This window comes from Eleutherodactylus coqui, chromosome 8 (genome assembly GCF_035609145.1).
Source record: "Eleutherodactylus coqui strain aEleCoq1 chromosome 8, aEleCoq1.hap1, whole genome shotgun sequence".
NCBI lineage: Eukaryota > Metazoa > Chordata > Amphibia > Anura > Eleutherodactylidae > Eleutherodactylus > Eleutherodactylus coqui.
The window spans coordinates 197398655-197412080 of record NC_089844.1 but is presented as its reverse complement, the minus strand read 5'-3'; the positions used below and the strand labels follow the sequence as shown (position 1 = coordinate 197412080).

At 46.0% G+C, this 13426-nt stretch overlaps 1 protein-coding gene across 4 annotated transcripts in view; it reads left to right on the top strand.

The window, feature by feature from the left end:
• The window catches only part of PIKFYVE (phosphoinositide kinase, FYVE-type zinc finger containing), a 201609-nt gene that overhangs the window by 174307 nt on the left and 13876 nt on the right, over positions 1–13426 (top strand). For all 4 annotated transcript variants that reach the window (XM_066577221.1, XM_066577220.1, XM_066577223.1 and 1 more), the window contains 3 exons: positions 3447–3550; positions 8550–8678; positions 8761–9022. In XM_066577221.1, the coding sequence (XP_066433318.1) occupies positions 3447–3550; positions 8550–8678; positions 8761–9022 (495 nt within the window). The remainder of the gene's footprint in view (positions 1–3446; positions 3551–8549; positions 8679–8760; positions 9023–13426) is intronic.

Here is a 13426-nt window from a genome sequence, read left to right as displayed (position 1 = left end):
AGGTGGTGAGTTTTGCTTCAATGGAAGTGTTCAAACAAAGGCTGGACAAATATCTGTCTGGGATGATTTAATGATCCTGTGTTGAGCAGGGCGTTGGACCCGATAACCCAGTGGAACAGACTGATGAGTTCACCTTCAATGGAAGTCTTCAGAGACTTGATAGACATCTGTCTGGGATGACTTAGTAACTCCTGCACTGAGCAGGGGGTTGGAGCCGATGACCCTGGAGGTCCCTTCCAACTCTACCATTATGATTCTAACTTCCATGAGCATATTGTCTTCCACCATATAACATTTGTTACCGTTATCGTAAAGCAGTTATTAGTAATGAGTTTAGAAGATTCCTATCGCAGTTGCTATTAGTAGGGTTGTTGGGATCTGTCCTGTAAAGAAAACTACTGGAAGCTTCTTGCACACAGATTGGCATAACATGGCTTTAAGAGCTGGATCATCTCATGAATGGCCCAAAATGAGGATCATCAAGTCAGCTTGTATGTTGCCAGATTCATCAAATTACGTGGCATATATAGGGTTAACTCCTTGGTGCCAAGCCTGACTGCTTAGTGCTTGGCATTTTGTTAGCTTCTGTCTGTCCTATCAGTGGTCCTTCCAAGCTGATTGTAAATCTGAGAATAGCAGCATTAACCCTTTCCAATCCGCTGTGTGACGTCTTCCTACATTCTGATTAAGCTTGTAAAGCTTCAATGTTAAAAGACGTCCGACAGGGTATTCTTGCAGTCTATTGCCCAGCCACTCCACAGTCAGAGCCTCTCTGCCGCGCACACACTGGCTTTAGCCAGCAGATGGCACCATTTTTTAGAACAGCAAAAAGAAAAAGCCTTTTAGAAAACCCTGAATCCAAAATTGGATTGGCAAGGGTTAAAGTCTGAAGAATCCCTAAAAGATGGCTGATGTGCCACTCTTATGAGATTAATCTTTCATCTATTACATTTCTAGATGGCTCAGATTTGTGTGCTTGGCTACTTAAAAGGTCAAGTGAGGGGAAAAAAAATTGGTTGTCAAGCTGTGGAGATGGCAATGGTGTTCTGTGCGGTTTATCGTGGATTTCAGAAGATGCCGTGTGCACAGATCACCATGGAAAGTCTTAGGGGTGACTCAAGATAACGAGGCTCTTATTAATTCTCTCGTTATGGAACTATGCTCTAATTAGGTTTACCTTTTTAGTTTTTTTCCAATTTTATTTTAACCCCAGGGCTTGTACAACCCATCATTCTTATCTGTTTTGAGCTTGCCATAGGGCTTAAGGAAGGACAGACAGAAGTTTACATGCAAACCTCACGTTTGATGGCATATTTTGCACTGATACGGCCTGCCTGTCTTCTGCATTACAGAAAGCAGCAAGATGGCTGCATACTCACACCATAACAGTTCAGTGAATACTGTACCAGAACCGGGCTCCCGTACGGAAATACTGTACCAGAACCGGGCTCCCATATATAGATACAGCCCCCGGGTTGTGTTGGGATGCTGATGTGCTGTTAGTGGTGCTTCAGCGGAACATCAAAGAGAAAACAGAGCCTGGAGGAGGATGGATGTAGATACACAAGACACTGCTGCATGAAGGAAGATCATCCGACCAGGTGGACCAAAGGAGTGAAATTGCCCACTAGCCTACATCTCCTGGTAACTGGTGTCCTGTGAGACCACATGGCGTACCCGTACCTAAGGCTGGCCATGCCTGCATGGTTATTACTATTTTCTCTTGCACTAGTGCAGTATAAATATTTTTTTTTCTCACCTTCGTGTTCTGTGACTCATGACATTGTGGTCCTCTTGCCTTGATGGCCTCCTGTAAGCAGGTCACATAGGCTTCTAATGTAGAGGCCATTGCCTGTTAGTAGGATGTCACTGCCAATGTCCCATTTTGGGGTCTCCAACTGCCTACAGGTGAATTCCCTTAGGGGTCTAGTTTCCAAAGTGGGGTAACTTGTGGGAGGCTTCTTATGTTTTGGCACCTTATGACCTCTACAATCCTAAAATGGTAACTGGAAAGATTGCTAATAAAAGGGAGGCCCCAGGAGCCATCATTTCTGAGGCCGGTGTTTGGGTCATGGTGTGCACTGCGAGTAACTGCAGAATCGGGGCAATACACTCTGCGTTTTGTTTCTCTGATAACTCCAGCTCCGTTATAGAAAAAAAATTGCTTTGAAATTGAAAATCTGCACCAAAAAAATGAAATGTTCTAACTTTTGAATTTAATTTCTGTGAAACATCTAAAGGGTTAACAAACTTCTTAAACGCTCTTTTAAATACTTTGAGGGGTGCAGTTTTTAAAGTGGGGTGATTGATAGAGGTTTTCTGATATATAGGCCCTTAACCCCATCATGACGTGCGCTGTCCATGTACGACACACGTCGGGTGTCTGTGTATGAAGCAGAATTGGGAGGGAAAAAAAAGTTTTTGTGAAGGTTTAACCCTTCCCTCCCCCTTTTTTTCCAGTTGTCTTATCAAAAAAAAGAGAAATGAAAGAAAAAAGTGTGGTATCACTATGTCCGCAAAAGTCCAGATTATTGGAATATTGCATTGTGAATCCCACACCGTGAACACCGTCAGAAAAACGCAAAGCAATACCAGAATTGAGCTTTTTTTGGTTACTTCTAGAGATGAGCGAGCGTACTCGGAAAAGCACTACTCGCTCGAGTAATTTGCTTTATCCGAGTATCGCTGTGCTCCTCCCTGAAGATTCGGGTGCCGACACGGAGCGGGGAGCTGCAGGGGAGAGCGGGGAGGAACGGAGGGGAGATCTTTCTCTCCCTCTCTCCCGCCCGCTCTCCCCTGCTCCCCGCTGCGACTCACCTGTCAGCCGCAGCGGCACCCGAATCTTTAGCCCCGAGCACAGCGATACTCGGATAAAGCCAATTACTCGAGCGAGTAGTGCTTTTCCGAGTACGCTCGCTCATCTCTAGTTACTTCGTGTTCAAGAAAAAAATGAAATAAAAAGCAATCAAAGTCGTATGTACCCCAAAATTGTTAATAAAAACTACAGGTTACCGTGCGAAAAAGAGCCCTCAGACTAACCAATCAGCACACAAATAAAAGTGTTATGGAGTCAAAAGATGGCTGCAAAAAGCATTTTTTTGTTTTTTAAAAGGGTTTTTTTTAATTTTTTACTTTTTTTTTTTTTTTTTTAAAGAAAACTATACGCGTCGCCTTAACTGCAGTGACCCACAGAATAAAGCTACCGGCACACAAGTGATCTAAAACTTCTGCCCGAGATTCACAACTGGCATTAGAGGCACTCGGACTTCCCATCCGTGTGCTGTCCAATCCGCTGAACACCGCACATTGAAATATGCTATTCTAATCCAAAACCGTGTATTATAGTGTCCTACTACTGGTGTAATAAATACGGTGCACGGTTGTCGCTGTCTTAGTGTTTTTCCTATACCTGTGTAGTTACGTTTCTTTCACTTTTTTTCCTACAGATGACAGATTCATTCTGAAGCAGATGCCGCGCCTGGAGGTTCAGTCGTTTCTTGACTTTGCTCCACACTACTTCATATACATTACTAACGCTGTACAAATGAAGGTAAACCTGCTGAGGTCTATTAAAAGGTTCTGATTGCAAATCCTGAATAATCAAGAAAGTCTGAGAGCGTCCACTTGAGCAGGAGCTCACCTGCTGCTGGCAGCTGTAGTTGTATACAGGAGTCCTCAATCCATAGCAGCTGCTAGAAGTAAATGGGAGGTAGTATTAGCAGTGATGTACGGTATAGTATGTGCCCGCCCCGGTACTAGACGTGTTTCCAGAGTTCTTTCTTACAATCGTGTCGATATAAAACTTCCTGCTAAACAGCAACATCTGTGTTCACTCACTTTTCCCTTCCAGTTGTGTTCTTTAAATAGGTGATGGAGGGCATCGAACGGGCCGTTACAGAGGGGAATAGTGCACACACAAGATTTTTTTTATTTTATTTCTTACATTTTTTTATGTCCCTGGAGGAAGCTTGAACCTGCAATGCTATGATCACACTGATAATACATTGCAGTACTTCTGTACTGCAAGGTATTATCACTTCTCGTTGTCTGGCATCCGGTTGCCATGAAAACCATTGGTCCTTTGTGACATGGTGGAGAGCCAATGACCTCAGAGGGATCACCCTCCCTCTGTGAACACTTTACATGCCGCAATCATCATTGATAGCTGCATCTAAGGAGTTGATAGTGGTTTCCCATACAGTAGACAGACATTTACGTCCCTTTGCAGGAACCTCTTCCTAGGCAGAGTGTACCTTTACTGTTTATAGTGAGCGAGAAGTTGCTCACTAGTCTCTTTATTTAAGTGAGCTGAAACAACGTGACTAGTGATTACTGAGTGATTTCTGTTGCCGGCTGTGTACACGCTGCGACTATTGCCAGAAATCACTGTTTCAGACAGTTATTTGGGGAGGTAGTGACCGTCCCCTGTTAATGGTACCTTAAGCTTACTCCACCAGCTGGATTTGTGCCAGAGGCTCTGAATGGAGCCTCTAGCGCAGATGTGAACAGAGACTTAGAACATTCACAGGTCTTTCTTTAAGTTACAGAGAAGAGAAGGGGGACGTGATGGAAACCTTTATATATGTTACAGGAGGAGAGAAGGAAGAGGGGGAGACCTGATGGAAACCTTTATATATGTTACAGGAGGAGAGAAGGGAGAGGAGGGCATGATGGAAACCTTTATATGTTACAGGAGGAGAGAAAAGAGAGAGGAGGACATGGTGGAAACCTTTATATATGTTACAGGAGGAGAGAAGGGAGAGGGAGGCATGATGGAAACCTTTATATATGTTACAGGAGGAGAGAAGGGAGAGGAGGACATGATGGAAACCTTTATATATGTTATTGGAGGAGAGAAAAGAGAGGAGGACATGATGGAAACCTTTATATATGTTATTGGAGGAGAGAAAAGAGAGAGGAGGACATGATGGAAACCTTTATATATGTTGTTGGAGGAGAGAAAAGAGAGAGGAGGACATGATGGAAACCTTTATATATGTTACAGGAGGAGAGAAAGTAGAGGAGGACATGATGGAGACCATTATATATGTTACAGGAGAAGAGAAGGGAGAGGAGGACAAGATGGAAACCTTTATATATGTTACAGGAGGAGAGAAAGTAGAGGAGGACATGATGGAGACCATTATATATGTTACAGGAGAAGAGAAGGGAGAAGAGGACATGATGGAAACCTTTATATATGTTACAGAAGGAGAGATGGGAGAGAGAGGACATAATGGAAACCTTTATATATGTTACAGGAGGAGAGAAGGGAGAGGGGGACATGATGGAAACCTTTATATGTTACAGGAGGAAAGAAGGGAGTGGAGGGACATGATGGAAACCTTTATATATGTTATTGGAGGAGAGAAAAGAGAGAGGAGGACATGATGGAAACCTTTATATATGTTACAGGAGGAGAGAAGGGAGAGGAGGACAAGATGGAAACCTTTATATATGTTACAGGAGGAGAGAAAGTAGAGGAGGACATGATGGAGACCATTATATATGTTACAGGAGAAGAGAAGGGAGAGGAGGACAAGATGGAAACCTTTATATATGTAACAGGAGGAGAGAAAGTAGAGGAGGACATGATGGAGACCATTATATATGTTACAGGAGAAGAGAAGGGAGAAGAGGACATGATGGAAACCTTTATATATGTTACAGAAGGATAGATGGGAGAGAGAGGACATAATGGAAACCTTTATATATGTTACAGGAGGAGAGAAGGGAGAGGGGGACATGATGGAAACCTTTATATGTTACAGGAGGAAAGAAGGGAGTGGAGGGACATGATGGAAACTTTTATATATGTTACAGGAGGAGAGAAGGATAGGAGGACACGATAGAAACCTTTATATATGTTACAGGAGGAGAGGATAGGAGGACACGATGGAAACCTTTATATATGTTACAGGATGAAAGAAGGATAGGAGGACATGATGGAAACCTTTATATTTGCTACTGGTATAAATCAGGTTAAGGAGAGAACCCTATTCGACACCTTCCACTCCCTCCTCAGCTCCAAAGAACAGGCCCCCGTGACGGATCTCAGTGCTGGAGAACTAGCTACCTATTTTAAAGAAAAAAATCGACATCTGAAAAGAAATCTCCGAAAACTGCACAGCTAGCCCTGATCGCAGTCTCCTCAGCACTGCGTCCAGCACCCACTCACTTTCTATGTTAGAACCAACGACAGAGGAGGAAGTCTCCAGGTTCCTTTCTGCTGCCTGCCCCACCACCTGCGCTAGTGACCCTCTCACCTCCTCCAATCCCTTTCCCCAGCTCTCATTACTCACCTCTCCACAATCTGCAACCTCTCCCTAACCTCTGGCACCTTCCCCATCTCATTTAAACACTCCATCATATCCCCGCTGCTTAAAAAAACAACCCTTGACCCGCCAGATGCTACCAACTACCGACCCGTCTCAAACCTCCACTTCATCTCCAAATTACTAGAACGCCTGGTCTACTCCCGCCTCACATGCTTTCTCTCTGACAACTCTCTCTTCGACCCCCTCCAGTCTGGTTTCTGCTCTCTACACTTGATTGAAACTGCCTTCACAAAAGTATCAAATGACCTGATGACGGCAAAGTCGAGAGGCGGCGACTCAATACTATTCCTCCTTGACCTCTCCGCTGTAGTTGACACTGTTGACCATGACCTCCTTCTCACTATGCTCCGCTCTATTGGCCTAAAGAACACTGCTCTCTCCTGGTTCACCTCCTACCTCTCTGACCGTTCTTTCAGTGTCTCCTTCGCTGGCTCTATCTCCTCTCCACTTCCTCTTGCTGTCAGTTACCCAACCGCTCGATCGTCGGTCCCCTTCTCTTCTCTATCTACACAGCCCCAATTGGACAAACCATCCTCAAATTCGGCCTCCAATACCATCTCTACACTGACAACTATTCCTCCAAAATATCACCAACTGTCTGTCCGCTGTCTCTAACACTCTGTCCTACTTTTTTTTTCTCAACCTTAACCTCTCTAAAATTGACTCTAGTCTTTCCGCCTTCCAACCGACCTCCCCTTAACATCTCAATTCTAGTGCTTGCCGCCATCCTAACCACCAGACAGCATGCCCACTGCCAACTCGATTACCGCAACTCGCTATTCATTGGCGTTCCCCGCACCAGACTCGCTCCAGTCCATTCCACACTAAATGCGGCAGCTAGACTAATTTTTCTATCCTGCCGTTACTCAGACACCTCTGCATTGGCTGCCCATCCACTCACGAACCTTTCGTGCTCGCCTTCAGGACTTCACCAGAGCAGCACCCATCCTCTGAAGCGCTGTACCCCAAGGCATGCGGTCAATTCCCAATGCACTAAATTTTAGATGTGTCTTAAAAACTCACCTCTTCAGGGAGGCATACCAAATCCCCTGACCCAGTCCCCCTGCCCCCTCCCTACGGCTCCCCACACCTTCCACCCTGCCTATCACATACGACCTCTACCCCTGCACCACCTTACCTCTCCTACCCCGTTTGCTTTCTACGGTAATAACTTTACCAATATACGAGAAATGCCAACCGCACTCACGAGCCTTCCAAACGTGGATGGAGTGGAAACAGATGCCCGCTTAGTTGGGATGAGACCCTAATCCCAATATGATCCACAAGCTTCAAAACAGGAAAGCCGCATCAGAGGTGCTTAGTAATTCAAGTCCACAATTCTGTTCCAATCAGTAACACTTGTTTGTTTCTTCCTTGGTCATAGTTATTCTGCTTTCTCATAACTGATTTCCACATGTAATGCTCGTGTTGCCTGTGTTCCACCATCGTCCTTGTACCACCCCCACCCTGTTTTGTTTCAAACTGATTGTATATCACATGTAATTGTTGTATTGTCTGTGTTCCTCCCATGCTTGAAAGCGCTGCGGAATAAGTTGGCGCTATACAAATAAAGATGATATCATTTATTAGGAAGCTTAACTCTTGAACAAGGGGTCACAATCTTACATTAGAGCGCATTGCACAGTGTGCCTTAGGTAGTTAGAAAATTGCTGCAGACACCATGGATGGCTAAAAACTGGACCTGAAGCAGGTGGATTCGAGGGATGACTGAGGACTAGAGATGAGCAAGCATACTCGCTAAGGGCAATTGCTTGAGCGAGCACTGCTCTTAATGAGTACCTGCCCGCTCGAGAGAAAAGGTTCAGCTGCCGTCGCGGGCGATAGGTGAGTTGCGGCAGGGAGGGGGGGGGAGGGAGAAAGATCTCCCCTCCGTTCCTCCCCGCTCTCCCCCACCACTCCCTGCCCGCCGCCAGCAGCTGAACCTTTTCTCTCGAGGGGGCAGGTACTCGCTAAGGGCAATGCTCGCTCGAGCAATTGCCCTTAGCGAGTATGCTCGCTCATCACTACTGAGGACAACAACTGCAGCTAATTTATCTCATCCCCATTCTTTCCCGAGACAGAGGTTTGTCCCAAAATCAGAGGGTCGCTGTAAACCTCTACATTCCTGCTTCACACTTTATTGCCACTTGTTGACATTGATCTTCTTTTACGTGTGATCGGCACTGATCCCTTTTATGTTTGTGCCTGCAGAGACCAACCGCATTGGCTAAAATACTGGGAGTCTACCGGATTGGCTACAAGAACTCTCAGAACAACACTGAGAAGAAGTTGGATCTTTTAGTGATGGAAAATCTGTTTTATGGTCGAAAGATGGGGCAGGTAACAATTAGGATGTGATGGTGAAATGGTGAGAGCAGGAAGAGCCGCAGTAGTCACTCATATTCTTATCTGGTCACACTAGGTTTTTGACCTGAAAGGGTCTTTGAGAAACCGTAATGTGAAAACGGACATAGGAAAGGAGAGCTGCGATCTCGTCCTGCTGGATGAAAACCTGTTAAAGATGGTCCGGGACAACCCTCTGTACATCCGATCCCACTGTAAATCTGTCCTTCGTGCCTCGATACACAGTGACTCGCACTTCCTCTCCAGTCATCTCATCATTGACTATTCCCTACTGGTAGGGCGCGATGACACTACCGATGAGCTTGTTGTCGGGATCATTGGTGAGTGCGCTGTTATGTTTCGCTGGCTTTATTCTGAGCTGAACACTTTCCAGCCCCTCTGTGTGTAACCTAACATATAACTAGGGACAAAAAATGACATTTGGTAGAGTATACTATGTTTGTTCCCTCCTTCTGGACTTGCGGAGTGTTGTGCTACCGTATCATCCACTACATTGACAAAAGTATTGAGACGCAAGGAAGATGATGAAATTGGATTTTATTCCCATTTTTCTGTACAGTGTTTACCCACTTTTTACTGCAGTAACAGGCCGCTTTCCAGCAATACTTATTCCATTCCTCTAATTCACATTTAAGGTGAATGGAGAAGCGCCTGCTTCATTCATCTCCTCACTGCGGGGGCGGCAGTGAGTCCACAGTACCCAATTCTCGGGGTATCCCTTTAAACTGGGTTCAGCAGGCAAATGCAAAATAGTTTTCTATAGTTTGTAATTTAGTGAAGCACGTCGGCCACGGCTGGCACCCTGTGTAGTTGCCACATCCGTCCGGTGTGGTCCCTGCGCCAGAAATTGGAGAAGGCAATTTATATTTTGTTTGAAAGTTAATGTCCCGGAGAAATAGAAATGCCTTTTTTATTTATACTGCCATTGGTCATCTACTAAAGCTGCCTGCAAGATGTTATCTGTGTATGTGGGGAATGAGGATTACGATGATGACAGCGCGCGATGGGTTTATTAAGCTCGGGGTAATTCTGTATAAAGGTTTGTCTTCATGCCGATGAAAGCCTGCATGGCGGATAATGTCCCCCTTCACTTCAATCATGAGAACGAGCACAGCAAACCTGACCAGAATCCCAAATGACTGCAGTGCCGATTGCTGACTGCTATCCAATACATCTATATGCCAAGCGTAAACTCACTGACCGATCTCTCATCTGGAGCGCAGATGGCCGGGTGTTCGCCACCGACAACTTACTGCTTTACCTTTTATTGGTGAGCTTGGAAATAATTTATTGTAAAGGCAGCCTGAACCCGTTTGAGGTGTGCCCGATGCCCCCTCGTATGTGCTGGCCTGAAACGCTGCAGCCCTTGCAGAATAAACACCCTTTCAATAGAGAGGCCAATGCAGTCCACCTCCCCAACTCGGAGCTCCATGCCAAGTTGGACTTTAACCCCGTACAGTCTAGGAGGAGCGCTGCTTGTTCTGCAGGATAAGGACATTACAGTTGTGGATCAACAAAGCTTGTTCTAGCTTACACAGCTGTAGCTCGGGTTCTATCGGGGCTATCAACATGCTTTTCATGTCATTTGGAAGCAAATAATCTAAGAAGCATGTTGATGGCCCTTAAAGGACCAGAGATAAAGCCGTTTAAAATGGGATTGGAATACTGAATTTACAGCTGTCATTTTCAGTCAGTGTGTGCAGACCACTGGGGGAGAAGAAAGCAGCGGGCAGCAGAGATCATGTGTGCTTCCCCTATATAGTTACCTGTCCCAGGGGAGGGGGACATGAATTTTTGTTTCTATCACACACACAACCCTCCCCCCTTCCCAATTAAACAGAGAGCATATTTGCTCTCTGATTGTTGCACAAAATGGGTTTTTTCCCAGAAAAGGGATAAAATGATGAGCCCTTGCTCATACAATCACTCCTCTACTTGCCAGTCATCAATAATTGGTATGCATTATTTATTAAGCATAGTGAATAACGCTTTTAAAAAACAGCCAAAATAGCCGTTTTCTGATTCTCACTTACCCCAAACAGAAATAAAAAATAATTTAAAAAAAATCCTATATACATCAAAATGGTACCAATAAAAGCTACAAGTCGTCCCACAAGGAACAGCCTGATGAGCTCTATTGGCTGAAAAATAAAAATGTTTTGGCCCTGAATGTGGCGACATGTAAACGGGCTTCCTGTAAAACAAAAGTGTTCATATTGTGCAAAAATACTGAAACCTAATAAAACCTCTCAGTTTGGTAGTAATGACGCGTAGAATAAAGGGAACAGAATCATACCACATTGTCAACTCCATAAAAACATTGGTGAAAGTACTTTTTTCCATTACCACCCGAGAAGAAAAATTAGGTTACTGAATACCTTATACGGACCCAAAATTGGTTTCTAAAAAACTAGACCTCGTCCCACCAAATACAAGATGTCCTACGACTACACTGACGAAAAATAAAAACATTCTGACCGCTGGAACTTGAAAGGGGAAACTATTTAGTGGTTCTTAAGGCTAAAATTAGCTGTCACTAAGGGGTTAAAAATGCACTTAAAGGGGTTGTCCCGCGAAAGCAAGTGAAGTTAAATACTTCTGTATGGCCATATAAATGCACTTTGTAATATACATCGTGCATTAAATATTGGCCATACAGAAGCTATATACTTACCCCCCGGTGCTGCCGTCCCGGTCTCCATGGTGCCTACCGAAGCCTTCTTCTGCATGCGCAGAAGACCTGTGCGGCGCCAGCACGCCGGAGCGGCCCCTTCAACGGGACAGAAGAGGCAGACTGCACAAGCGCGTCTAATCGAGGCAGAAGAAGGTTTAACTTCACTTGCTTTCGCGGGACAACCCCTTTAAGTTTACAGTTTAACCCCTTAACGACTGCCCCATCGGGAAACTACGTCCTCAGCAAGTGGGCTTTAATCCTAGAGGACATAGTTTTATGCATCCTCTTTGGATTGATGCCCACTTGCCTGAGGACATGACAGCTTCATGCTGTCAGTGCCCGCAGGTAGCCGACAGCATGGAGCTGTCATCCCAGGATGCGGGCAGACCCCACCGCCATTGCGATCGGCGCTATCCCATGCGTAGCACCGATCGCAAAAAAGTAAATAAAACAGTGAAAAAAAGTAAAGATTCAGCTGCCCTGATGGATCGGATCCATCAGAGCAGCTGAAAATACTCACCAGGCTTGTCCCCGGAGTCCCCCGGAGATCGGGTCCTCCCGGACCCGCCGGTGGTCTTCTGCGCATGAGCGCCAGCCGATGACGTCAGGCGCGTGCGCACAAGCCCGGGAGCCCCCGGCCAATTTTAAATCTCCTGGCTCCCGGCTCCTGAAGGTACACGCGATCGATATGCATTGGATAGCGGCGATCGCGAAAAAGTTTTTAAAAAAAGTCAGTTTCACCTCCCCTCATGGATCGGATCCATGAGGGGAGGTGAAAAGACTTACCTAAGTCCTCCCCGATGTCCCGGGACCCAAATCCCCGTCTGCGCATGCGCGCCCGATGATTGACATCGGGCTCGAGCCCCGGGAAATTTAAAATCCCTCTGCTCTTGGCTGCCATGTGTAGCCCGGAGCAGAGAGATTATACCGGGGACATGATCACTGTTATCCAATGGATGACAGTGATCATGTAAAGTTTAAAAATAACTGTAAAAAGGGAAAAAAAAGTGTAAAAGTAAAAAAAAAAAGTTAAAAAAAAGTTTTAAAGTTAAAAAAGCTTGCGTTTCATCTCCCCCCAAGGATCATATCCGTGAGGTAGGATGAAATGACGTACCTTACCCCAGCTTCTGCACACGCGCCCGTCGCCAAGATGGCGGACGCATGCGCAAAAGGCGTGAATTGCCAGGATAATTGAAAATCTCCCTGCTCCTGGCTACAAAACTTAGCCGAGAGCCTGAAGATTTCACGGGGGGCCACGGTGAGCGGTTCCTGATCACGTGTTCGCCGTTATCCAATGGATGATGGCGAACACGTAAAAGTAAAAAAAAGGTGAAGCTTTATCTCCCCTCACCGATGCGATCGGTGAGAGGAGATGAAACTTTTTACCGGAGGCCTCCGTATTTGCACCCCGACGCGATCTTCTCCCGTGAACTTTCCCGGATCCTGCGCATACGACCGCCGGCAAAACACCGGACACATGCGCAGGAGTCGGGGAGCCCAGGAAACGTAAAATCTCCTTGCTCCCAGCGACCAACGGTCACCAAGAGCCTGGAGCAGTGACGGGTGGCCTCGTTGAGCCGTCCCCGGTCACGTGATAAAAAGGTAGCGATCTACCTTAGGCCGGTCTCACATGCCCGGATAGGAATTACGGATTCCGCATGCATCTGATCCGCGGTAATACGCAGATCAATCGCATTGGATTACACAATTCCGCTCACATTAGCGGGTCGGAATTGTGTAATCCACTCGCAGAAAAGAGAACGCAGCAGGTTCTATTTTACCGCGGATATCTGCAACATAGAGCCTATTGTGCTCCGTGGTCGCGGATATACCCGCAGCCCATACGCAACTACGTTGTATACGGGCTGCGGGTACCCGCGTCATCGCTAAGCGACGGTGCGGGAAATACAAACAAAAAAAAGGTACTGCGCATGACTGCCTGTGTGAGTACGCAGTTATGCGCAGTACATTACGCGGCCGTACGCAGGGTCACAGCCGGGCTCACAGCTGGGATCCGCTGCGGGCCTCCGCAAGCGGGTTCCACCTACGG